The 26,033-nt window shown below is 54.8% G+C and overlaps 3 protein-coding genes and 1 long non-coding RNA gene across 12 annotated transcripts in view; 2 read left to right on the top strand and 2 right to left on the bottom strand.

Moving 5' to 3' along the window:
- Positions 1 to 7,954, top strand: part of TTBK1 (tau tubulin kinase 1) — a 40,825-nt gene extending 32,871 nt beyond the window's left edge. Inside the window, exons 15-16 of the mRNA XM_053668326.1 lie at positions 2,382 to 3,931; positions 4,562 to 7,954. Of these exons, the coding sequence (XP_053524301.1) occupies positions 2,382 to 3,931; positions 4,562 to 4,949 (1,938 nt within the window). The 3' untranslated portion in view covers positions 4,950 to 7,954. The remainder of the gene's footprint in view (positions 1 to 2,381; positions 3,932 to 4,561) is intronic.
- Positions 7,955 to 10,393: 2,439 nt separating this feature from the next.
- LOC119055479 (uncharacterized) lies at positions 10,394 to 12,393 on the bottom strand. Its single transcript, XR_005083703.2, has 3 exons — positions 12,275 to 12,393; positions 11,245 to 11,363; positions 10,394 to 10,658 (listed from the first exon to the last, which is right to left on the bottom strand). It is a non-coding gene; the product is annotated as an uncharacterized LOC119055479 (long non-coding RNA).
- A 2,769-nt stretch (positions 12,394 to 15,162) lies between these two features.
- On the top strand, positions 15,163 to 21,073 carry SLC22A7 (solute carrier family 22 member 7). 3 transcript variants are annotated; one of them, XM_037154283.2, is made up of 10 exons: positions 15,163 to 15,604; positions 16,241 to 16,344; positions 16,480 to 16,634; positions 16,748 to 16,916; positions 17,618 to 17,741; positions 18,044 to 18,153; positions 18,583 to 18,797; positions 18,943 to 19,051; positions 19,778 to 19,984; positions 20,370 to 21,073. In XM_037154283.2, exons 1-10 carry the CDS (start codon positions 15,212 to 15,214, stop codon positions 20,422 to 20,424), a joined length of 1,641 nt encoding a protein of 546 aa, XP_037010178.2. In that variant the 5' UTR covers positions 15,163 to 15,211; the 3' UTR covers positions 20,425 to 21,073. The 3 variants fall into 3 exon arrangements, with proteins under 3 accessions (XP_037010178.2, XP_037010192.2, XP_037010184.2); XM_037154289.2 differs by having other exon boundaries at positions 15,338 to 15,632; XM_037154297.2 differs by lacking the exons at positions 16,480 to 16,634; positions 16,748 to 16,916.
- A 29-nt stretch (positions 21,074 to 21,102) lies between these two features.
- Positions 21,103 to 26,033, bottom strand: part of CRIP3 (cysteine rich protein 3) — a 34,462-nt gene continuing 29,531 nt past the window's right edge. For 3 of the 7 annotated variants that reach the window (XM_037154305.2, XM_053668284.1, XM_053668285.1), the window contains 6 exons: positions 23,961 to 24,165; positions 23,609 to 23,703; positions 23,153 to 23,210; positions 22,923 to 23,054; positions 22,070 to 22,141; positions 21,436 to 21,936 (listed from right to left, as the gene is read on the bottom strand). In XM_037154305.2, the coding sequence (XP_037010200.2) occupies positions 21,497 to 21,936; positions 22,070 to 22,141; positions 22,923 to 23,054; positions 23,153 to 23,210; positions 23,609 to 23,703; positions 23,961 to 24,105 (942 nt within the window). In that variant the 5' untranslated portion in view covers positions 24,106 to 24,165 and the 3' untranslated portion in view covers positions 21,436 to 21,496. Of the gene's footprint in view, positions 21,937 to 22,069; positions 22,142 to 22,922; positions 23,055 to 23,152; positions 23,211 to 23,608; positions 23,704 to 23,960; positions 24,166 to 26,033 lie in introns of all 7 variants that reach the window. The other 4 variants (XM_037154317.2, XM_053668288.1, XM_053668286.1 and 1 more) reach the window with 4 other exon arrangements.

Raw genomic sequence — 26,033 nt, 5'->3', positions numbered from 1 at the left:
GCACAGCAACAATGCCTAATGTTTGCGTAACAGATAAAAGAATAAAATGGTGGAAACAATTGCTGGGGGCTCCCAGGCAGGACACGAAGGGGACAGCGCTCTGAGGGAGCCCCCCGCCTGGCGCAGACGGGGTGTGCTGAGCCCTGTTCGGGGTCTGATGCTGCCCTGTCTTGCATCACTCGCTGCCTCCCAACCCTTGTCCATCAACTCCTCACCCAGTGGTTTGATCCTGAGGAAGATGGCCGTTGGGGATGGGAGAAGTCGCAGCCAGCCTCAGGCAGATCCTTGACCTTGGGGATCCCTGCCTTCCCCTCCGTCGGCCTTTGGGCTGTTTGCACAGAGACCTCGGCTGGCAGAACCTCTCCTTTCCCCACGACCCATCCCACATGGGTGTGGTATTTGGGTGTTTTTGAGGAGGGGCGGGGAGAGAGGCAAGATCTCCAAACCAGAGTAGGTTTGGGGTGGGAGGGAGCTAACATTTATTTAGAAACTGCTACCTGCCAGGCCCATTCCTCGTGTGACCTCATTTATGACCACGGCCTTTGTGGAGTGCGCCTTGTCCCCATTTCAGCTCCCAATACAGAGGGTGTGCACTCCATGGAAGCACGGGCCGTGTCTGTCTTGTTTAACACTGGACCCGCAGATTCAGGACTTCTTCTTGAATGAATGAGTGAATGAAGAAATGAAAAACCCTCAAGGGGCTTAGTGTTTCCGAGGAGAGAGAACCGCCTGTATGTGGACTAGGGGGTGGAAGCTTCTCTCATAGGATGTGGGCAAACAAGTACAAAGGAGGGTGATGAGGTCCCTTTGGTGGACAGACGAGGCTTTTTGAAAGAGGAGCTACTTGAGCTGGGTGCCGGAAGAGGAACGGGACCCACGTGAACGGGAGTTCTTCCATGTGAATGGAGGGGGTGAAAAGGATCCCCGGGCCGAGCAAACTGCCTAGGAAAAGACCCAGAAGTGTGAGATGCGCGAGGCATTTAGGGAGCTACTGGCTGCATCTGAATGGCTGGGGCGTGGGGCAAGGGAGAGGGGAGGCTGCTAGACGGAAGTTTGGAGCAGAAGGAGGAGCCAGATCATGGGGTGGGGCGGGGCACCCGGAGAATGAGGTTCCTCCTGCACCAAGCCAAGGATTGGAACGTCTCCTGAGGACCGTGGGGGCCAGGGGAGGTTTCTGTGGGTTTGAAGCAGAGAGAGATGGGATTAGACTTAAGCTTCAGGAAGATTCTCTTAGGCAGCTCTGGGATGGGTGGATGAGGCAGTGTGGGATGGGGAAAACAGGCCGGTGGCTGGGGAACTGCCAGGCAAGACAGGGCCATACCTATGGGGCTGGGACAGCAGACACAGGTGTCAAGGACACTCGGCAGGACTCCCTGAGTCCAGATGGCGCCCGAAGGTGTTGGAGGTGTCAGGATGCCTCTGGGGCTTCTGGATGGGCTGTTTAGGAAGACAGAGGCCCAGTGTGTTCGAAAAGGCTAACAGGTGTTGGACACTGTTAGTCCATCACACCTGGAGCGAAGCTGCGTCATCCTGGATGGGGCCTGATACGCTGTGGGTGCTGGGGGATGTGTGCGGATTGGCAGGGCAGTGGCCTGATAAGGTGGTCAGGCCTTTCTAGTCTGGAAGGAAGGAGGCTGAGGGGAGAGGTGGCAGGAGTCTCAGGAAACCAAGAACGGGCTGTCAAATTGCCAAGGACTCTGCAAAGCTTCAAAGGGGAAAACTTAATTGAACGAAAAGAAATTACTCTTCACAGGTTGGCTGTGAATTCCCAGAGGAAGTGCGGACTCAAAACACCTGTAGAGATCTGGAAAATTCCCGGCTGACAGGCCAGGAAGAGGCAGAAGGGAAGGGAAGGGTCCTGGAGCTCCAGTGGCCCAGCCTGAACTTTGCCTTGTCCCACACCAGTTCTGGTGGCCTTGGGCAGCCAGCTCCCTGGCTGCAGGGCAACTGTGGCCTGTGAGCAGGCAGCAAGGGGACCTCTCTGGGCAGTTTCCTCATATGTAAAAGAAAGGGTTGGTCTGCCTTGCAATGGTCATTTTATTCTATTGATTGAACTAGAGTGGCTCTGGGTTTTGGGACGCACGTGGAGAGGAGAGGAATGAGGGAAATGGGAGACTGAGGTACAGAAAGGCCACCAGGATCAGGGCCTGGGACTTCAGGGGACTCAGAGCAGGGACATACTCATTCATCGATTTACTAAGCTCCATTCTAGGCCCTGGGGATAGAGCAATGAGCAAAACAGACCCAGTGCCCACCTCATGGAGCTCACACTCTGGACGCACTGGGGCATACGGGCCTGCCTGGTTCCTGGGTGCAGTCCAGGTCTTCTTGGGCCCAGAAGGGGGGTGACCTCAGCGGGTCCCTGTGTGTGCCCCTTGCAGGTGTTCTCCGTGGCGCCTCCGTTTGAGGTGAATGGTCTCCCTCGAGCTGTGCCCCTGAGCCTGCCCTACCAGGACTTCAAGAAAGACCTCTCTGATTACCGAGAACGGGCTCGCTTGCTCAACAGAGTCCGGAGGGTGGGCTTCTCGCACATGCTGCTCACCGCCCCGCCTGTCCCACTGACTCCTCTTCAGCCCCAAGCTAATGGGAAGGAGGAAGAGGATGAGGGCGAGGATGAAGATGAAGAGGAGGAAGAGGAGGAGGAGGAAGAAGAAGAGGAGGAAGAGGAGGAGGAGAATGAGGAGGAGGAGGTGGAAGAGGAGGCGGTAGCCCTGGGGGAGGTGCTGGGGCCTCACAGCGGCTCCAGCAGTGAAGGGAGTGAGAGGAGCACTGACCGGAGCCAGGAGGGCGCCCCGTCCACGCTGCTGGCCGACGATCAGAAGGAGTCCAGGGGCCGAGCCTCCATGGCTGACGGGGACCTGGAGCCTGAGGAGGGCTCCAAAACGCTGGTGCTCGTCTCCCCCGGTGACATGAAGAAGTCGCCTGTCACTGCCGACCTGGCCCCCGACCCTGACCTGGGCACTCTGGCTGCTCTCACCCCTCAACACGAGCGGCCGCAGCCTGCTGGCAGCCAGCTGGACGTGTCTGAGCCAGGGACCCTGTCCTCCATGCTCAAGTCTGAGCCCAAGCCCCCTGGGCCTGGGACTGGGCCGGGCGCCACGGCAGCGATCACGGGGGCAGGGGGAGTGGCAGTCACCTCCTCACCCTTCACCAAAGTCGAGAGGACCTTTGTGCACATCGCAGAGAAAACCCACCTCAACGTCATGTCTTCCGGTGGACAAGCCTCACGGCCTGAGGAGCTCAGCTCAGGGGGTGAGCTGGGCCTGGAGGCGCCCCCTGATGGGAGGGCTGCAGAGGAGGGAAGCGCTGTGCCCCTGGAGAATGGGATAGCCCAGTCAGGGCTGGAGAGCTGTCCCCTGTCTGGCCCTCCTGGGGACACCCCCTTGGAGATGGCCATGGACTCACTGCCCAATGGCCCATCCCTCGCTGAAGGGCCAGCTCCAGCGTCCTCGCTGGAACCAGGCCCCAACGCACTGGCCACCATCACCCCTAGCCACCGTGCCATGCCGGGCCCTCGCTCCAGGAGCCGTATACCTGTCCTGCTGTCTGAGGAGGACACGGGCTCGGAGCCCTCGGGCTCACTGTCGGCCAAAGAACGGTGGGGCAAGAGGGCAAGACCGCAGCAGGACCTGGCCCGGCTGGTGATGGAGAAGAGGCAGGGCCGCCTGCTACTGCGGCTGGCCTCTGGGGCCTCATCCTCCTCCAGCGAGGAGCAGTGCCGCGCCTCTGAGACGCTATCGGGCACGGGCTCCGAGGAGGACACGCCCGCCTCGGAGCCCTCGGTGCCCAGGAAGGCAGGGCGGGCAGCTACCACCCGGAGCCGGATCCCCCGCCCTATCAGCGTCCGCATGCCCGCGCCTGCCCCGGCCCAGCAGCCCCCTGGCAGACCCCATGGCTCGGCCCCAGCACCTGACACAGCCATCACCAGCAGGTGAGAAACACTGGCAGCCCCGCGGTGGGCAGAGCGTGGCCACAGAAGGCCTCCACCGGCAGGGGCTGCCCCAGAGGGCAGGGACTGTAGGAGATTCAGGAGGGACCCTCAACCACACCTCCGGTCCACCACCTCCCCGACTAAGTCTCTCTTCTGACTCAGGCTCCGGGCCTGCCCCTGGGGTCAAGGGAGGGGACACAGTGAGCATGCCTGGAGGGGAGGGGTGCCAAGGAGGCCAGTTTGGGAAGGGCTGATGGTGGACAGCAGGGCCCACACACGGCCTCCATCTGAAGCGAAGGACAGAGCCCAGAATAGTTGGGAGAAAACATTATTCGTATTAATATAAACATGGGTACATTATGGAGCAGAATGTAAAGTCGACGAGAATTTGAAAAATGAAACAGACATCAGAGAAAGCTTGCAGCAAGCTCTCCCCGCACCAGCCTGGGAGTGCGCAGCCCCCACGGGTCCTGCCCTAGAGGATGGAGCAATAGGCCTCAGTTTGTCCATTTGCGCCATGTTCTCAGCCAGGTCTGAGGATGCAGGACTCTAGGGTCCTGCTGTGTGATTCTGAAAATGTCTCCCCCCCTCTTCTTTTCTCTTGCCTTCTGTCCTCCCCTCCTCCCTCAGGCTCCAGCTGCAGAAGCCCCCAGGGTCGGCCACTGCTGCTGACCTCCGCCCCAAACAGACCCCTGGACGTGGCCATGGCCCGGGGCGAGCCCAAGCCAGCACCAGGCCTCCAGCCCCTCGCAGTCCGGGTCTCCCAGCCTCCACCGCGCGCAATCTCAGCGCGTCCCCCCGAAGCCAGTCGCTGTCTCGAAAAGAGAGCCCTTCTCCGTCGCACCAGGCCCGGCCCGGGGGCCCTCCATCCCGGGGCGCCCCGCAGGCCCGGCCCGAGCCTGAAGGCACCCCCTCCCTGGGGGGCCCCAAGAAAGGACCCAGAGGGAAACTCCAGACTCAGCGCGCAGCAACCAAAGGCCGGGCAAGTGTCGCGGAGGGCCGGGCCGGGGCCAGATAATGACGCGCACGGCTCCGCGCGGCCTCCCACCCTCACTCCAGCCCCCAACCTGCAGTCGGCCACACTGGAACAGCTCCCAGCACAGCCTTACGCGCCCGATGCGCACCACCCGCGGCCCCAGCTTCCCGCCTGCATCTGCGACAGCGCGCCAGCACCCGCCTCGCCCTTCCGCCTGCCAGGCCCGACAGGTGGGGGTGGGGGTGGGGCGCCGTGTCGCAGGGGTCGCGCTCGCCTCCCCTTCCTTCCCCAGTCACCTCCCACTTCCTGCCGCCCTTCAGGTGGGGCTGGCTCACCCTCCGCCCCGGGAAGGCTCAGCCACTCTTTACCGAGGACTCCGCTAATGGGGACACCCCGCTCACTCACTAGGCCTCTGCTGCTCCCCGTGCTCCACCCCCAACTCACCTCTGCTTGCACCTCTAGAGCCTTTGCCTCCGCCCAATGCTCTTCCAGCCAAAGCCCTCCTACCCCCTTTTCAGAAAGGCAGCCTCAAATTCTGGAAGTGGAGGCTTCAGCCTCCCCTAGGGGTCAACCCCACAGTGTCTTGGGAGGGACCTCTTCTCAGTAGCTAGACTGGGGTTGGGGAGGTGGGACCTAAGGGCCACTGGTCTACTCAGGTGTGATGGGGTGGGTATGACCAGCTCCAAGGCAGCTCCATCCTGGACACCCTGAAGGCGGCAGTGGGCAGGGGATGGGGGTTACTCCCCTGCACCTCTGAGGGGCAAAGCCCCTCCTCCTCCTAAATATGGGTGGGGTCTGAGTGGGAACCATAAAGTGTGTGTGGGCTGCCTGCCTGGCCAAGTGGGAAATCGGAGGAGGGTCTGTAAAGAAGTTTCGCCTGTCCTTTGGCCCCTGATCTAGTGCTCAGGACCCCTCGCCATCAGGAATTCCTTGTTGCCATCTAACCTCAATCTTGCCTACTGCAGTTTCAGCCAACTCAGTCCTCTCCTGAGTTCAATGGAAGTGGAGAATGGCTGGTCATCATCTCTTGCTGGCCCTTTGGAGATTCAGGGACACAGTTCTGGCCAGGTCACCCTCCCTGTTCTCCTGGCTGTGACCAGCATCTACCCCAGTGGGCAGAGAGAGCAGAAACAGACAGACAGACAGACAGCTGGCCCCTGGACTCAGGGCAGAAAGGCCCTTCTACTTTCCAGATTGTATGCTTGTGTGATGGATCCTGCTCAAGCCCTCTCCCCCCTAGTTTATCCTTCAGCTTGTCCCCTCTCGTTCTAATTCCAAGCCATGCAGCTGAGCTGTCCCTGCAGAAGGTGAAGACCGTGCAGCTCCACAAATGGATAAGGGGCCTCCTCCTGGGTCAGGCTTCTGCATAACTCTCATCCCAGCTCCTTACGAGCCTCAGATGCCCACGGCTGGGCCAAGAAGTACAGTGGCTGCCGAAGGGCCAGCCCGCCCTGCCAATCAGGGTCAGGTCCCTGTCAGGCCTCCATCCTCAGCACCCCAGCCTGTGTTCCCTGGTCTGCCCCTCTGTTCTTCCCTGGGTCATGGAGAGCGAGGCAAGACCACCATGGGAGGAGAAAGACAGGCCCCAGCAGGCCCAAGTGGTCCGGCAGTACCCAGCGACCATTGCTTAGAAGGATGCCCATGAGGAAGTTGCCCAGGGTGCGGCCTGCTGGTGCCAGCAGAAGCCCCTCATGGAGAATCAAGGCAGCAGGCTTGGGCAGCTGTTTCCATGCCAAGGTGGTGGCTTCTCTGCAGACCAGCCTAGGGGAGGACTCCAGGGTGGACAGCCTTTGAGGCGACCCCATGCTGACACAGAAGCTCCCAGAACACTCAGGAAACCTCTCTGGACAGAGCCCTCCTTGTCAACCCGAGACCCTCCCAAGGCCTCTACTGCCCTCTGGGTCCAGCAGAGGGGGTGGAGAAGGGGCCACTCCCTCCCACCTAGAGCTTCTCTGAATGACAATCAGCTCCTGCCAGGTGGGGCCAGGGCATGACCCCTGGTGCCCAGGTCCTGGGCCTGCTCCTTGCCACCAACCGAACTGTGAATGTAGGGCCCCCAGCCTCACCCCTGCCCCAGGACCAACAGCACCCTGGTTTGGTGTTGGGAGGAAAGGGGGGTGACCTGAGAAAGCCCAGGCCCATCTCACCCCCCCAGCTTCACCCGGCACTGAAGCTGGGCAGAGCTGCAAAACCCTGTCTGTCCTTGGGAAACCAGACCTCCCAGGGCTCCCAATTGATCTCAGGCCTCTGCCTCATTGAATGTCACCAAGGTTGGGGAGGAGGCTAGAGGACTGCTTCTCTCCCCAGGAAGGAGCAAGGGCAGAGGAAACCACATCTCCCAGTGCCCCACCCCCAGCTGCAGCCTCTTGTCCCTTGAACACCCAGCCCCTCCACCAAGCCCCGAATGTCACACCACCATTACCACTGCGCCCCTCCAGCACTTCCTCATCATGACAACCTGAGTCACTGGCTCAGATGCGGGGCTGCTAACCCCAGGACACGCCTTCCCTCCCCTGCCTCACTGTGCACCAAGGGGGTGCAGGAGAGGGGCTGTGCCCCAGGCACATGGGCTCCCCCTTCCCAGCCCCTCACAGGGGCCTGGCTTGCTCAGTCTTCTCAGCTCCAGGGACCAGCTCTGGTGGGCAGGGGCCGGGCTGGGGCAGGGAGTTGCCCTCCCCTTTCCCAGAGAAGCCACTGAAGAATGTTTACATGCCAAACAGAATGTAACACACTCCCCCACCCCATCCTAGTCACTGCATGGCCTCTGCCCACCCTGCACCTGTCCGCCCCCCAACCCCCCCACACACACCCTGGAAGCCGCTGTCATGATTAGATCGGGTCTCAGAAGGGAAGTAGCCATCACACCATTAAAAGCCTGTGGACCTTTCTGTTGACCTGGAGTCTTCTTCCTTTGGGGCAGAGGGCAGAGTCCAGGTGCTGGCCCGGGGCAGGCAGGAGAGAAGAGCACAGGTTGGTGGGCAAGTGGGGAGGGGCTGTCACAGAGGCAGAGAGTCTCTACGGAAGAGGACATGGAAGCTCTGGGGTGCAGGCAACTTGCTCAGAGTCACGCAGGTGCATGGGGCTGCCCTGCTGTCTCTGAGAGCAAAGCTTGTGCTCTCTCAGCTCCTCTGGGTGCCTCTCTCAAGGGCCAGGGAGGGAGGGTGGAAGAATTTTCACCGCCCAGAAGTTAACATTAAAGTGAGTGTGTCTGGAAAACCACGAAGCACAGCAGCTCACAGACAAGGAAGAACGATGGTCATTATTCTAGCAAAATCTATGAAAGTCACCAATGAATATAGCCTGTGGCCCAGCAGTTCTAGAAATGTATCCTATGTATATACTTATAAACACAAAATCGTGTGTCTAAAATTATTCAGTGCGGTATTCTTTGTGTAGCTCCACAAAACCACATCTGCAATTCTGAAGCCCAAACAGTTCTGAAAACAAGGAGTTTTTTCATTAGGTTGGCACAACCTAATGTGTTACCTGAACCTGACAAGACCATGTGTACAGTCTTTATTAATTGCACTTATCATACATGTTTGCTGTCTTAGATCCAATTGGGGGGTTTCATAATGCATGGGATATACACTGAATTGCCTTTCTAAATACACACATACACACACACACACACACACACACACATGTGTAAAATGTAAATTCTAAAAGAACTCTGATCCCAACAGTTTGGGTAAGAGACCGGGGGCCTGTGAAAGCAAACGTTCAGATGTAATCTAGATGTCTGTCTGTTGGGGCTGATTAACAGAGTGTGGTCAGCCGTCTGACGGGAACCCACTGTGGGTAATGTGAGGCTCTACAGTGCAGGAGGTGGCTCTTTGTAGACACTCACGGACTGGTCTCGAGGACTGAGACTAAGTCAAGGAAACTTGTGTATAAGGTTCTTCTATTTAGACAAGTGAGGGGTCTTGAGTTGCTTCTGGGAGGAAATCTTGGGGAAAGACTTTCGTGTAGGTACTTGCTGCACCTTCTGCATGTGAGCCCTAGGTTCACAAGGTGTGGGTCTTCCATCCAGGCAATACGTAAACAATTTGGTCCCAGGCAGGTTCCTGGCCCTGCCTGGGATCAGACGTAAAGGAGCCCAGGTGCCAAGCAGGCGCCGAGGTCCCGCCCTCCCTCTGAGAAGACCATTCAGACACAGCTCAAACACCCCAGAGCCCCGGCAAACATCCCCCATTCCCCTGCAGTGGTGGCCCGGAACCCCCTTCTCTCCAACGTGGGTGCCAGGGGCTCTGGGGCCTGACCCACCAGCCCTCAGTGGGGTGCTCGCATGCTTTCATCTTCCTCCTCGTTTCAAAATGCCAAAAGCGGGGCGTGTTTACAGTAAAAAGACAAATGCTTAAAGCATGTAAAATAGAACCCAAAAGCCCCCTCTCTGTGAATATGATCAGGTAGTATATTCATAGAGCTGTGAGTCCATCACCCCCTCAGTTTTAGAACATTTCTGTCACCCCCCAAAAAAACTCCATGTCCTGTAGCGGTCACTCCCATTTCCCCCAACCTCTCCAGTACTAAGCAACCATTAATCTACTACTTTATAGCTCTATATAGAGGGTTTTAAAAAAGATTTTATTTATTTATCTTTAGAGGGGAAGGGAAGGAGAGAGGGAGGGAAACATCAATGTAGGGTTGCCTTTTGTGCGTCCCCTGATGGGAACTGGCCTGCAGGGAACTGGCCTGCAACCCAGGCATGTGCCCTGACTGGGAATTGAACCGCGATTATCTGGTTCCTAGGCCAGTGCTCAATCCACTGAGCTACACCAGCCAGGGCATGTATCTCTATATAGAATTTTTATTCCGGACATTTTATGTAACTAGAATCCTACAATATGTGGTTCTTTGTGATTGCCTCCTTTCCATCCACATTGTAGCATTTATCAGTGCTTACCTCCTTCTCACGCTGAAAGCATCCCACCCTGTGGGTAGACCACATTTCGTTTATCCATTCTTCATGGATTTTGTTTTGTTTTTTTTTTGACCTGGTGGCTATTCTGAATAATGCTGCATTGAACATTTGTTTACAAGTGTTTGTGTGAATATATGTTTTCATTTCTCTTGGATATATATCCTGTGAAAATATCCAAAATAGAATTGCTGGCTCATATGGTAACACTGTGTTTAATATTTTGAGGAATTACCAAACTTTTTCACAGTGGCTGCACCATTTTCCATTCCCACCAATAATGTATGAGGACCCTTATGTTCCTTTTAATGGCACGAATATTCCATAATCTATTTAACCATCTGTATGTTGATTTTTTTGTTAGATTTTTCCTCCAACATTTCACTATTTCAAATAGTGCCAAAATTAATATCCTTCCTTTGATCTTTGCTTATTTCTGCAAGTCTGAGTCTAGGTTAAATCCCCACAATAATCAAATAGTTGAAAAATGGTATCTTGTTCTTTTTAAATTTTATTTTATTATTATTAAGGATGAATGAATAAAAGAATTCTGTGGATCCCTCATTCATTATTTTCCATCCCTTCAGTCTTTCGTTGAGGATTAGGTCAGTCCTTCCTTCAACTAGTTCTGCAGGCTGTTGCTGAGCCCCACGTGCACCAGAGGCTGCCGGGCGTGGGGCACTGTCAGGAGCCGAGACAGCCCGCAGTCGGCTGTGGAGGCGGCGGCTGTAAGTTAACTATCACTTTACCCCTGCTGTGTGCACTGATACACGAGGTCCAGGCAGAGACTGGGAGCTTCAAGGAAGGCCTTCAGATCATTGCAGCTTAGACTGAATTTTGAAAGACAAATAAGAGTTAGCCAGATCAAGAGGACAGGATATTCTTGGAGGGGGAGCAGCATGGGCAAGGAAGGTATGAAGGTGTGAGAACTGCTTGTGGTCAGTGTGGTGGTCACAGGTATGAATCAGAGAGCAGAGAGGGCGTCGAAGGGGACGGGAGCAGGCCTGGGGCAGGGGAATGGTGTTGTAGGGTTGCAGAGAACCCCTGCCAGCCCGCTCCTCCGGGAGCCTGGGGCCTGTCAGGCTCGTGCACTTCCCAGTCAGGGCCCAGTCAGGGCCTACCAGATGCTCCACGTGTTGGGCTCAGCCTTCCCTCCTCCCCCAGAAAGATATTTCTCTGAGGACAGTGGCGCGGAGAAATGAGTGTTTTGAGCAAGGTTTCTCAGTCTGGGGCTGGATGGGGGCTATAAGATCAGGGACATTGGAGGGGCCTTTGTTCATAAGGAGGAAAGGCCCCTTGGGGACACCTCGGAGAAAAGAGACCCAGGTGAGAGTGCGGAGGGTGTCCTTTCTCTGATCATCAGATGCTGCAGCCGGCTGAGATTTTCCCGATGGCTACTCAGGACAAGAGACTCACTCAATATTGAAGGATGGTCAGAACGACCTTCTAAGTCCTCAGTGGATGCAGGAGCCTGATCGCTGTCCGTGGAGACGAGGCGATGCGGGTGGGGAGTCCGCACGGTCATGGGAATTTGGCTACAGGTCAGAGGGAAATATATGAGCTCATTTTCATCAGCCCCAGGTGGCATCTTCTGCATTCCTTTTTATTCTATGAACCATTAAACCCAAAGTGGTGAAACGTCATCCACCTCTAACTCTATTACCCGCCATTACTGGCCTTCATCACTCAAATCACAGATACCTGTCTCCCAACCTAGGCTCCATCATCACCACCATCACCACCATCACCATCACCCTCACCTCCACTGGGCTCTGATGCCATAGTAATTAACAAGATCCTTGCTGCCAGGGAGCTTACACATCTTCATCATCTCCCCATCGGTATCATCTGTATGATCCTCGTCATCACCGCCACCCTCATGACCACATCACTATCACCACTGGCCCTGGCCCCATACCTCTCGTCCTCACCCCAGCCACCCCCGTCAGCATCAGCTCCTACCACCAGTATTCCCACCCCATCACTACTACACCATCCATCACCACGCTTTCCTCGACAATTGATTCCACCATTACCACCACCGCCGATGTAGGAAATGATTACATGGGTATAGCAGTGATTAGTGATCAATGAAACCCCAGCTGAGATGAGGAGGTCAGCTGAGGTCACTTAAGACAGAGAAGGGGAAAAGAGTAAGGAGTCCTAAAGTATAAGAAGTCCCTATTGCAAAACAATCCCAAATCGGAAATTGTTTATCTTAGGAACTTCTTTCCCAAATCCTCCCACAGTAATAATACCAGTAATAATTCCAACTAAGGGATTTTCCCAGTGCACAAGGCCCCTTCCCCCCTGGTCTGGAGTAAATGAAGGCCTCCTCAGTCTTGGCCTCTGAGCTCAGGTTTCAATTTCCAGGTTGGAGGAAGATGGAGATAGTTAAAAATTTAATTAAAACCAATTCTTAATTGGTGATTTAGAGCTTATTTACCCTCTGGTCGAACTCTTGGCATCTCACACCTTACTTGTCCAGCTCCATCATCTGCCTCCACGTATCGTGGTCGTTGTCACCACCACTCCTGATGACATCAGAGATGAGAGCTGCCATACGGGCTGAATGAAGGCGGGGAATAGGATGAAGCCAGGGGTACAGTTAATGTACCCTTGCAAAGGGGCTGCAGGTATAGATCTGGGTCTCATGGGCTCCGGTGCAAAGAGGGAGCGGGACCCCAGTATGGCTAGCAGCTCTTTCTCACCCTACGGTGGGAGAGGAATCCCCGTTGTGAAAACACAGACATGCAGCAGATGCCCAGGGCTGGCCTCGCTGGCTGTTGTCTCCAGCTGTGGAAAAACCTGAGGATTCCCCTGTGGAGACACTGGGTGGACCATGGAAATGATCATGGCTGCAAAACGTACCTCTCAGGAGCTGAAAGTGTTGTGGTGTTTTATATTTTATATGAATAATATGATTATATAGTATTAAATAAGGAGGATCAACGTGGGAATCACATGTGAGTGAGAGCCAGTGGACAGGGCTTGTCTCACCTTGAGCTGGTCTCCAAGGCGTCTTGGGCATCTACCAGGTGAATGAGAGGGAGGCCTGCTCAAGGGACTGCACGGAGGTGTGAGGTGCCAACAGGCTGCTGTGTCTGGGGAACTGGAGGGAAGGGAGTAGGGTGGGGGGGCCAGACCCAGGGTGGGGGGGGCCAGGTTTCGGGGTCGTGAGGGCCAAGCTAGGGATTTAGACTCTCACCCTTGCACGGGAGCTGGTCAAGAGTTTTATTCATTCATTCATTCATTCATTCATTTAAAATTATTACTTTAAAAAAGATTTTATTTATTTGTTTTTAGAGAGAGGGGACGGGGGAAAGAGAGGGAGAGAAACATCAATTGTTCGCCTCTCACATGCCCCCAACTGGGGACCTGGCCCACAACCCAGGCATGTGCCCTGATTGGGAATTGAACCAGCGACTTTTCAGTCACAGGCCAGCACTCAAACTACTGAGCCACACCAGTCAGGGCTAAAAACTATTTTCAAAATCTGTTTATTGATTTTAGAGAGAGAGGAAGGGGGAGAGGGAGAGAAATATCAATGTGAGAGAGAAACATTCATTGGTTGCCCCCCATATGCACCCTGACGGGGGAGGGGATCGAACTCGCAGTCTAGGTATGTGCCCTAACCAAGGATTGAAACCGTGACCTTTTTGTGTGTGGGATAACGCTCCAACCAACTGAGACACATGAGCCAGGGCTGGTGAAGGGTTTCAAACAGACACTGCCTGGTCGCACTTGTTCTAAAATGTTCATTGTGGCGGGTATGTGGAGAGTGGGTTGAAAGGGATGAGACCGGAGGAAGGTTCATATAACTTGTTCCGCCCTCCGACTAGACGGTGTGCTCACCGAGGGCAGGGGTTGCCTCTGAGGCGTCTTTGGACCTGACCGAGTGCTTACGGTGCACCAGAGACTCAGCAACTATCTCTTATCTATTATCACCTCCTGTCACCACCTCCGAATCACTGCGCTCACCCTCCTGCCCATTAGCTCCACCATGAGCACACACCATGGCGCCGATTTAACTCTTTTCACGGAGCTCTTTGGGCGAACCCAGCCTAGTACCAACTGGAACATCTCCAGCTCAGCCACTGAGGTCAAAGTCCTGGCCAGAGGCAGGGGTCCCGGTCCCTTCAGTTCTGCTGCTGAGTCACTGCGTGACCCCAGCGGGCCACACACCCCACTTCCTTATCTGTTCCAAGTGGGGGCTAGATTAAATTAGTCATTTTAAACTTTTAAAAAGCTTGGGCCCCTTTGAAGCTTATTTGCTTAGAAATCTGGAGACCTTGGAACACCATTTGACAGCCTCCCAGCTCCAACAACCTGGTGTTTGGAAAATCAGATAAAACAATCTGACATCGCTGGTTTCTGCTGTGGCGGGGCCATGAGTGCGAACTGAATGGGGAGATCAGACCAGCCCTGAGTCTTAGGGATTGCAGGCACCTTGGCAAACCCTCTCCTTCCCCGCCCCCTCAGGGGTAAGTTAGGAAGCTCCTGAAAACAGGGTGGGGGCAGCAGGAGGGACTGTGTGTATGGAAAGAGCCCTTGAGTGACAAAGTGGGAGGGGGACGGGTCTGGGATCCCCAGATTAGCTAGGCTGCCCAGTGTGGCTCAGGCCCAAGCATAAGCTCCAGGTGGGGACATAAATCTGACAGGGTACAGCCCTGGCTGGTGTGGCTCAGGGGACTGGGCATCAGCCTGCAAACTGAAAGGTTGCCGGTTTGATTCCCAGTCAGGGCACGTGCCTGGGTTGTGGTCCCCAGTTGGGGGGGTATGAAAGGCAACCAGTCCATGTTTCTTTCACACACTGATGATTCTCTCCCTCTCTTTCTCTTTTGAAATAAATAAATAACAGGGTACAGAGTCCTCGTTGCTGGCTCAGTAGTAAGAACCTTTCACCTGGTAATGAATCCTAGGCTGCTGACCAGGGTTTCGTAAGACAGAGGGTATCCAAGGGGAGCTGGCACCATGCCTGGAAGATTCTTTCTCTTAGAGACCCTTGGAGCTTTGCTGATGAGGGGGGAAGGGGCTTGTCTCCTACATACCTCACTAGCCACCACGGCAGCCTCTGAGGCGGCCCCACTTGTTCTCTGAGCACCAGTATGTGAGTCCCAGAGCCATGGAGCCGTGCCCTCTGAATGGATGGCCGCCCTTTCCTCACAGGCACCGGGCTACACAGGCAGGCATCCCTGGGGACCAGGGCGGCTGGGAAACTCCCAGCCCCAGCCCTGGGCCGGCCGCTGAGGGTTGGAATGCGGCTGCAGGCTCTCTGTCCGTCTTTGTTTGCTCCCACCTCCAGAGTCCAAGAGTCCAAGGGTGAGCTGAACTGATACTACAGAGGGAGAGCACACTGGGGGACAGTTAGTAGGTGGTTGGTATGGGATTTGAGGAGCTGCTGGGTCAGGTGGGCGGCTTTGGGCCCTTCCAGCTTCGGAATGTGGTCCTGCTGGCCCTGCCCCGCATACTGATGCCCATGCACTTCCTCCTGCCCATCTTCCTGGCTGCTGTGCCTGCCCACCGTTGTGCCCTGCCTGACACCCCTGTCAACTTCAGCCACCAGGACACATGGTTGGAAGCCTACCTTCCCCGGGAGCCCGATGGCAGTCTCAGCTCCTGCCTCCGCTTCACCTACCCGCAGGCCCTCCCCAACATTACAATGTGGGGTGAAAGGCAGAGTCGCAGGGAGCAGCAGGGTGAGACCTCCGCAGTGCCGTGCCCTCAGGGCTGGGAGTACGACCACTCAGAGTTCTCCTCCACCATTGCAACCGAGGTACCCAAGCCAGGAGGCTGGGGGACACGTGAGTGGGGTGGGTCTGCCATTGCCCTGGGTGATCATTATGTGGGCTTTAGACACATTACTTTACTTCTGAGAATCTCCATTTTCCCATCTGTAGGTAAGGCTTATGAATTTAAAGTACCAAGCTTGTAGTAAGGAACACATATGTGGGAGCCACTATTTATTTAGTGGGAAGTGATTAAGACCGGGAAGGGCTAAGGTGGCTCCTGGGAGCTGCAGCTGGAGTTGAGAAGGGTGTCTCTGCAGTAAGAGGTGGAGGAACAACGGAGGCCTCCTTCTCGTCCTTCCTCTTTTGGACCCCAGGTCAGGGATTTATATAATCCATCTGGAGATGTGTGCAGCTGGGGGCAGAATCCCTCTGAGGAAGGACAGGACCTCTGTTGTCATGGTCAAGGCCCTCCACGGGAAGAAGCTGTAGTTGCAGGGTTGGGGAGAGGCAGAGTCTCCCACCCCCCAAGATGAGGTGAACAGTTGGGGTTTTACTATCTGACGTGGAGGTACCAGGATGGCACAGTTGACTCAGAAGGTCCCAGGGTCTGGAGAGGGGGTTGGTACCAGCTGAAGAGGGGCCTGTTCCCATGGAAGGCCCCTCCTTGCCTGACCCTGCAGTGGGACCTGGTGTGTGAGCAGAAAGGCCTGAACAAAGCCACTTCCACCTTCTTCTTCGCTGGTGTGCTGGTGGGGGCTGTGGCCTTCGGATACCTGTCGGACAGGTGGGGTGAGATCGGGTGGGCAATAAGGGAGTGGGGTGGAGAAACTTCTCCCACTACTTGGGGTCGGGGCCTAGTCTACCTCTGTCTTGGGACCTCCCCTCTACAGGGAGCTAACCCTGCATGACCCCGGCGCAGGTTTGGGCGGCGCCGTCTGCTGCTGGTGGCCTATGTGAGTACCCTGGCGATGGGTCTGGCATCTGCAGCCTCCGTCAGCTACATTATGTTTGCAGTCATCCGCACGCTCACTGGCACAGCCCTGGCTGGCTTCACCATCATCGTGATGCCACTGGGTGAGGCAGGCAAAGAACAAGCAGGACCTAGAGGGATGGAGGGAGGCAGTTGTCAAGGTTGAGACTGAGCCCATCTGTCCTCGCTGTCTTCTTGTCTCCGGCTCTGGGCCCAGAGCTGGAGTGGCTGGACACGGAGCACCGCACGGTGGCAGGGGTCCTAAGCAGCACCTTCTGGACGGGGGGCGTGATGCTGCTGGCACTGATCGGGTACCTGATTCGGGACTGGCGATGGCTTCTGCTGACTGTCACCCTGCCTTGTATCCCAGGCATCTTCAGCCTCTGGTGAGGCCTGCGGGCAGGTGGGGAGTGGGAGATACAAGAGCCGGAGACAGAATTAATCAGAGGCTGAGATTCAAAGGCAAGGAGGCCGAGACAAAAAGAGTGAGAAACTGTCAGTGACTGAGACAGAGACCGATACGTGAGATGCGGAGAAACACGGAATGAAACAGAGAGACAGAGCCAGTGAGAGGGAGGGAGTGACGGAGACCAGGACTGAACGCTTCAGAGGGACACGTGAGAGACAGAGCCAAACACAAACTGAGGCTGGCGCCCTGGACGGGGTGGGGACGGGGACAAGGCCAGCACAGAGGTAGAAAGCCCAAGTAGGAGGGTGGAAGACCAGGCAGGGTGGGCATTTCATTGCCTTCTCCAAATGAACTGGCTTCGGATGAACCTCTGGGTATGTCTGTATGTCTGTCTCCCTTCATCCTATGCCCTCCTGCCACCTGTGGTGACTCTTCCTGGGGGCTGAGGTCTCGGGGGTGAGACCAATTCAGCTGAATAGAGAAGGAACCCCTGGACTATGGGCAAAGAAGTGTAGGAAAAGATGGCTTTTAAATTTGGCTTTACAGAACGAATAAAAGTTCATCAGGTGAGAAGGGCTAGGAAGATGTTCCAGGCTAAGGGGACGGCCTGTGCTGTGCCCAGGAGGGAGACATGTCTTAGGGTGCTGACTGACTGGAGGGCCTCCCACTGTCCCCCAGGTGGGTGCCTGAGTCTGCACGCTGGCTCCTGACCCAGGGCCGTTTGGAGGAGGCCCACAGGTACCTGCTCTGCTGCGCCAGGCTCAACGGGCGGCCTGTGGGTGAGGACAGCCTGAGCCTGGAGGTGAGGGTGAATGTGTGTGAGCGCATGCAAGTACATGTGTGCACATGGCCTGTGTCAAGCACCCCCTTTCTGGGGCCCACTGTGTATGCAGGAAAAGCTCCCTGCTTGAGTGTAGGTTCTGCCATGATGTCCTCTGGTGGGCTCAACCCTTGACTTCGCTTACCCTACTTAGCTCCCATGTGCATTCCTCCCCACCAATTCAGGAGGAAGGAATAGAGACCCAGAGAGAGCAACGTGCCTTGCTAAGGCCACAGTCAACTCCATGTCACAAATTCTCCTCCTTTCACCGCCCCCCCCCCCAGGAGCTGAGCAAAGTGGCAGCTGTAGAGCGGGTGGTCCGAAGACCTTCATACCTAGACCTGTTCCGGACACCACGGCTGCGACACATCTCCCTGTGCTGCATGGTGGTGTGGTGAGGAGGGAGCTGGCCTGGGCCGGGCAGGGCAGGGATGAGTGGAGGGAGGGGCCTACATCAGGATGATGCTGAGTGTGATGGGAAACCAGACCGGTGAACAGTAATTGTGGGGGGCCGGGGTGGGGCTGGTAGGCAGAGGGGTGGAGAGGATGGGGCTCTGGAAGATCAGCAGGTGGAGTGCGCATCAGAGACAAGTGGGTTCAGATTAAGGCTCTGCCACTTCCTTGTTGAGACCTTGGACAGTTGCCCCTTCGGTAAAATGGACACTTTAGTTCCTACCTCACAGGGTTGCCGTGAAGATTAGTCTAAGGCACTTTGGCCACTAGGTGGAGGCGGCAGTCACTCTAAAAGGCCAAGGCTCCTTGAGAGGACAAGGTGGGTAGGAAAGAGGCCCCTGAGTGGCATCGCCACCCGGACTCCTCTCAGGTTTGCGGTGAACCTCTCCTATTACGGCCTGAGCCTGGACTTTTCGGGGCTGGGGCTGAATGTGTATCAGACGCAGCTGCTGTTTGGGGCCGTGGAGCTGCCTTCCAAGCTGCTGGTCTACATTTCGGTGCGCCACGCAGGACGCCGCCTCACAATCGCAGGAACACTGCTGGGCAGCGCCCTCACCTTTGGCACCAGGCTGCTGCTGTCCTCTGGTAGGCCTCGCACTGGGGCCCCGCCCACTCCTGGATGCCCCGCCTCCTGGCCAAGAAACCCCGCCCATTCTTGGAAGCCCGTCCCCTCTCTGGAAATTCCACTTCCATCCTGGGAGCCTCACTGCCTGAGTCTCTTTTTCTCCAGAGATGGTGTCCTGGAGTACCACCCTGGCGGTGATAGGGAAAGGTTTTTCTGAAGCTGCCTTCACCACTACCTACCTGTTTACCTCGGAGTTGTACCCTACTGTGCTCAGGTGAGGGGAACCTGAGTCTCCAGCAAGCCTGGGGAGAGCTTGTTGGCTTCATCTTCTACCAACATGCCACAAACACACAATACACTGTGGCCCAGTCCTCTTGCCCATTCCTTGCACCACACTCGGAATACAGAGTTAATCAGTCTCTGCCTCAATCTGGGAGATGGTGAGGGCATTTTATCTTTATTAAGTGACCCCAAACAAGGTCAGAAAACTTCTCTGGGCTTTTAAAAAAAGGAAATAGTGGCAAAAAGTCCTATCTGCCCATCCCATCCTATCCCCACAGCCTGGGTAGTGCTGCCCTTGGGAGTTGTCTCCAAACATAAGCCTGGGGCCCTTTCAACTAGCTATTGGCAGGTGAAGAGGAGAGTTGTAGGTAGCTGGGTATGATTAGAAAACCTTGCACCTTCTCTAACAACATGGCAGTGTGTATGAGCTGCTAACCCTGTCCCCATATGCTTTCTGGTGATGTTTCTTTTCCTTCAGTGATACCTGACTGGTTCTCTGTCAGAATGGGGCCTCATCCTCTGGTGGGTGTTTGCTTAGGTGCTCCTGGCCAGGGGTTTGGTGAAAATACCACCTGAAAGAAGCCCCAGCTTCCTTAGCTGTCTTGGGGGGAAAGGGGGTACCAGAGGGGTACCCCTTGCCAGCCCTGGGCAGGGAGACCTGTGAAGCAATTACCCCAAGCATCCATGAGCACCAATCCCCCATCCTTTCTCTGAACAGACAGACAGGGTTGGGGCTGACTGCACTGGTGGGCCGTCTGGGGGGCTCTTTGGCCCCACTGGTAGCCTTGCTGGATGGAGTATGGCTGTCACTGCCCAAGATCACTTATGGGGGGATTGCCCTGCTGGCTGCCTGCACTGCCCTCCTGCTGCCAGAGACAAGGCAGGCCCAGCTGCCACAGACCATCCAAGACGTGGAGAGGAAGAGGTATGTGCACATGCATGTGGATATGGGTGCTCAGGTACCTGACACCTTAGGTGGGATTCAGAGGGAGACATGTCTGCATGTGTGTATCTGGTACATGTATGCAAGTGTGTGTGACCTGAAGTATGTCAACTGCGTGTGTAAAAGCAAACATGAGTCCACATGTGCATATACATGAATACCCAAGACTGTCCAGGGAGAGGTGGATGTTTGCACACTCAGGTATGCCTACACATCAGGGATATGTACACGAGTGTGTGGGAGTCACTTGTGGGAGTAGTTTATATAACAGGACTGGGGAAGCCCTAGGCCAGCACTGACAGGGCAGGCTAGGGTGGCAGGCTTGGCGGCTAAACCCCACCATTGCTCATGACTCCTTCCTCCCTAGTGCCCCATCCAGCCTTCAGGAGGAACAGATGCCCATGAAGCAGGTCCACAACTGAGTGGTTTAAGGAGCATCCTTCCACAGAAGTTCTGCATCAGGGGCTGGAAGAGCAAAAGGGAAAGCCCTATGACCAGGGGCTGGGGGCATAGAGCTCCCTGCTCAAGGCTGAATTTGCTCTCTATGCCCTTCTCTGTGCCCATCCAACTTCTAGCAATAGAGTAACTTCCCAGAATGCAGTGGGCTGCTGAATTCTGGCACCCCTCGTAACTGGTGGGATTCTGTGTCTCTGGGTTGGGGCATCAGTTTGGAGCTGTGGAACAAGCCCTGGATGGGAAGCCATTGAGTCTGGTGCTGGCTTCTGATCTCAGCTTTGCCACTGATTCGCTGTGTGACCTTGGGGACATGGCTTTCCCTTTTTGGACCTTAGTCTGTTCATCTATCAAATGGACAATGAAGCTTCTGAACAGACCTCACCACAAGATCTCTCTGTTGCCATGCTCAATGAGTTGCTGAATAAGGTTCTTCTAGAGTGGTGCTAAAGAAGGGACTGTCCTATGATGACCTCTGGTACCAACATGGCTGTAGGCATGCTGTCCACTGTGTGGTGCTGGGGGCTGCCCAATGTCAGGGCCAGGGACCTGGAGAACAGAGCTCTTTGCTCCATGACTAGCAATTTGCAGGGTAATGCATCCCCCACCCCCACACTCTCCACCCTACAACCTACTGTCTGTGCCCAAAGAAGAGTTGAAGGCATGGGAGTCAACATTTTATTGGAGAAGCCAGGACAAACACAGGTTTTATCAGTATCTTGAAGTTATATAATTTGCTGGAGAAAGGAATTGGGAAGGTCAGGAAGCTACCCTTCAAAATGAGGTGTCTCAATTCCCCTGAGCAGATAGGAATGGGAAAGGGATGACTTGGCAGGGAAAGTCTAGACTTTTCAGTCTACCATGGAGCTGAGGCCCAGGCTGCCAGAACCCCACCTTCCCCTACCTCCATGGGACTGAAGAATTCTGTAGCTCCCATTGAATCATGGAGGGGATGGCCAGAGGCCCAAGTTCGGGTGACCTCTCCTGTGAGCATCTTATTTGGATTTTATCTCCACCGGATCATAGATGTAGCAGCCCACATCACCAATGTTCACACCTGAGGGAGAGAGCCCCATTACCAAGGGCCTTGGGACAGAGGGGACTGGGCTGAGGGCTAGTGGGAACTAGGAAGGATCTGGGATATGTCCGACTACAGGGGAAGTTGTCCACACATAACCACAGACCCACATGCCATACTTTGGGCCCAGCATCTAGGGTGGAACTGCCCACCTCTGGGGCCAAACAGGTAGCCGTAGCAGGGGATGTGGCAGTAGGGGACGCCATCATGCTGGGACACAAAGAGAAAGAGAGCCCTCTCAGCGTGGCTCTTTTTCTATCTCCAGCCTCTCTCCTCCCAACATAACAACCCATCCCCTCCTTGCTCACCTCAGCATGACTCCCAGCAGTCAGGGTCTTCCGGCAGCGCTGGCACCTCAGACAGGGTCGGTGCCAATTTCTGCCCAAAGACATCACCTTCTCAGCTGGTGGTAGAGAGAGGTAGTAGCCTTAGGGGCAAGGCAGGGCAGGGAGACCCTCCTGCCTTGCACCACCTCCCTGCCCTTTGATGCCCATCTTGCACTTTCTCTCCTCTCCACGCTTTCCCTTGTCACTTACCGAAGTAGACAGGTTCTTCACAGCCAGGGCACAGTGAGGTCTCCCCAGTGAATGTCTTCATGTGCAAAGTGCCTTCAAGGAGAAGAGGCCCTGGCTAGGGCTGAGTGGGTGCCAGGCCTAAGTAGGGCCCTCTAGCACCAGCCTGCATGTAACACTGTCCTCTTCCGAAAGCCATGCTCATCCCCAAGCCTCCCACCCAGGTGGCCATAAGTATGCCTTCCTCAGACAGAGCTGAGTCCCCTCTGACCCCACCTCCTGTCCCACCCTATCTGCAAGAGGGACCACCTGCTTTCTTCTCATCCTTCCAGGGGCCCAGATGCCCACCAGCCCAACCCTGTCAGCAACTCAATCCTCAGGAAACCTGAACTGATATAGGAGCTGGCCAGGGCAGGGGTGTCAGGTGTTGGGGAGCACAGTGTCACTGCCCATTGCAGGGGACAGGAGAAAGGAACAGGGAGAGGGGAGAAGTAGAAAAATGTGAGGGGCTGGCCCTGTCTCAATAACTTCTCACTCATAAGTCTCTTCTTCCATGGTGTTGGCTTGGGAGACGCCTGAGTTTCAGGCCAGCTTTGCCTCTGACTAGCTGTGACTACACAAGGTTACCTGCCTTCTCTGAACCTCAGTTTCCTCACCTGTAAAATGGGGGTGGTAATGCCATCTGCTCACTTTACCTCTGAACTCAGTAGCTGACATGAGGGAACATGAAAATAGGGGTTGCAGATAATGCAAGATTTTGCCATCCATGAACAAAGTTGTAGGAATGAGGCAAGGACTATGTGGACCACCTGGCCCCACCCTGTTCCAGTCTGGAAAAGCTCAGGAGGAGGGGTAGCTGGGGTCCAGCTTCACTTACTTTTCTTGCCCTTGGGGAGGCCAGTCCTGGGCCTTGGAGGACTGAAGCTGCTGGGGTTGAGAGGAATGGTGTTGGCAGGGGTGGGAGTGGGGGAGTTGTAGAGATAGGAGCCCACACCACCAATGTTCACCCCTGCAGAGAGGAGAAGGGAGGTCAGGCTTGAGTCTCCAGCTCCCTTGCCACAGGGAGGGTTTCTGCTGCCCTCTGCCTCCTTCCTGGCTGGTACTTACCCCTGGGTCCAAAGAGAACCCCATAGCATGGCTTGTGGCAATACGGCCTCCCGTTGTGCTAGGCACAAGCAGAGGAAAGGGGGTTGCTCAGGGCCAAGGGGCCTTCTCCCATGCTCCACAGGCCTTTCCCCCCAAAAAGCTGCCAGGTGTCTCAGTCCCCTGGCCTGGGCTGGTGGGAATGGGAGGGGTCTGGATGGGTTAACATGCCAGAACTGCCACTGTGGTCACGGGAAAAGAGCAAGAGCAGGGCAGGAAGCAGTGTTACTGCCCTCTCCTTCCCCTCAAATGGCATGGAGTCCACCAGCAAAACTCATGGTCCCCAAATCCCGGAGGGTGTGGGGCCCACCCTCTAAGTAGTGGTGGTCTTGGGAGCTGGCTACTGAGATTGCCTTTGGTGAGCCTCCAGGTCGGCAATGGGACTGGTGCCTGGGAGACAGTGACAGACATAGGTCTCACCTCTGCATGCCCTCCTGGGGACAGGACACTGTGGCAGTGCTCACATTTCAGGCAGAAGCGGTGCCAGTTCTTACCCAGGGAGCTCACCTTCTCTGCTGTGGGGAACAAGGTGGAACTGGGACTTCAGGGCAGCCAAGCCAAGCAGCGGGCTCCCTCCTTTCCCCTTCTGCCCCATCCTGCTCCCCAGAGTTAGTGGGGAGTGTCTCCAGGAGGCCAGCTCCTTCCCCCCAGAGTGCCATGCCCCATAGATGGAAAGGGGTCTGGGATCACACCCTTCACCAGCTCATGTGCTCAGGGAACCCAGCGGCTCACACTCGCCCAGTCTTCTCCCCCTCCTCAGCCCAGGCCTCACCAAAGAAAACAGGTTGCTGGCAACGTGGGCAGGTCCAACTCATGGCTCCGCTGAGGGCAGCCGGCTCCGCACACAGTGGGCACCCCGCAGGAACTCTGTTCCGCCCCCTCTGCTGGCTCCACCCATGGCTCAGCTTGAGCCTCATTGGGCTGAATCCGCTGCTCCTTGAAGTCCATTAGCCGCCAGAAATTTAGCACTACTCCACCTGGGGGACGCAGGCGATTTCGCAATTATTTCCACACACTAAAGCCTCTTGACAGTTGGCGAAATGAGAGGGTCCTGAAGCCAGACTGTGAGACGAGGAAGTAATGAAGACACCTGACTTGGTACTGAGAGGGAAAATACCTAGAGTGGTAAACGCCACGGAAGCACTATTATTTTGAAGCCAAAGCGAGGGTTTAGGCATGGCTTAATTCCACCTTGGCAGTTTTGCAGGTGGTTGAGAGCAGTGGAATCTGGGGCCCACATCTGCTACTTATTCCTTGGCTTCGGGCAAATTGCTTAACCTTCCTCTGCCTCTGTTTGGTACAATGTGTATGATGGTAATTCTCTATATCATAGAATTGTTGTGAGACTTAGATAAGTTAAAACATGCAGAGTGCCTCAACAGTGCCTGTCATATAAATGCTATAGAAGCAATAGCTACCTATAATCATGAACGTGAGACCCTTAATTTGGAAGCCTCCAAGTGTGGTCTGCAAACAATGGTTTGCTTGTAAAATTATAATGCTTATTAAATTTAAATGTATAATTTAGACCCCAATTACATATTCCTAATTTAGTTTAAGATGTTTTAATATTTATTAAAAATAGTTTAGCAGTGCTTCAAAGGACACTTCAAAAATTGAAATTCACAGAATGGAAGATAAACATTTGCATACATGTATCTGATAAGGGTCTAGTAGCCTCAATATATAAAGGTCTGTTACAACTCAATAATAAAAAGACAACCCAATTGGAAAATGAGCAAAGAATTTGAATAGATATTTTTCCAAAGATATACAAATGGCCAAGAAGCACATGAAAAGGTGCCTAACATTATTAGTCATTAGGAAAATGATAATCAGAACCACAATGAGGTATCATTTTACACCTATTAGAATGACTATAATAAAAAAAAAAAGTAGGACTTCCGCCAAGATGGAGGCATAGATGGAAACACTCTGCCTTCTCTCACAACCAAGTTTAAGCAACAAAACGCAGCCAAACCACAGAAAATTGAACTATACGGAAGTCTGACAACAACGAACCCTTCAGCCAAACCAGTAAGAGGGGCAGAGCCAGCAGCAGAGCGAGGTGGGGCAGGAAAGATCCACCAGACCGACCAGAGTGCGACCCGGGTGGGCAGGCAGTGGGCAGATCCCAAGTGTGGAGTAGCAGCAGGCGACCCACTGAGGGCTGACCGCGGTCATACATTCATGTGCAGATAACTGGAGAAGGAGCGAGCAGTGAGACTGAGACAGACCGTGCAGGCCCCAGCAGCAGGAAGCCGCAGAGGGGACCGCCATTATCCCTCTCTGACCCCGCCCCCACATACAGCATCACAACCCAATGACTGGGTCTCCCCACCCTGGTGAACATCTAAGGCTCTGCTCCTCATGGGTAAAAGGTGAGAACAGAGCAAAATATTATGGCTCAAGAAGAACAGCTCAAAGGCCCAGAGCCAATAACTCTAAGCGATAAAGAAATAGCCAGACTCTCAGATGCACAGTTCAAAACACTGGTGATCAGGATGCTCAGAGAACTGGTTGATTTTAGCCACAAATTAGAGGAAAAAATGAAGGCTAAACTAATTGAAATGAAGGGAAACACACAGGAAACCAATAGTAATGGAAAAGAAACTGGGACTCAAATCAAGGGAGTGGACCAGAAAAAAGGAAAAAGTGACCGACCAGAAAAAAAGGAAGAAACAAGAATTCAAACAAATGAGGAGAGTCTTAGGAACCTCCAGGACATCTTTAAATGCTCCAACATCCAAATTACAGGGGTACCAGAAGGGGAAGAGGAACAGCCACCAGTGGAAAATTTATTTGAACAATTAATTAAGGAGAACTTCCCCATTCTGGCAAAGGA

This window comes from Artibeus jamaicensis, unplaced genomic scaffold (genome assembly GCF_021234435.1).
Source record: "Artibeus jamaicensis isolate MK-2021 breed Jamaican fruit bat unplaced genomic scaffold, CSHL_Jam_final contig_484, whole genome shotgun sequence".
Classification (NCBI taxonomy): domain Eukaryota; kingdom Metazoa; phylum Chordata; class Mammalia; order Chiroptera; family Phyllostomidae; genus Artibeus; species Artibeus jamaicensis.
Note: the sequence above shows the minus strand (reverse complement) of the source record. Positions and strands in the feature narration are given on the sequence as shown.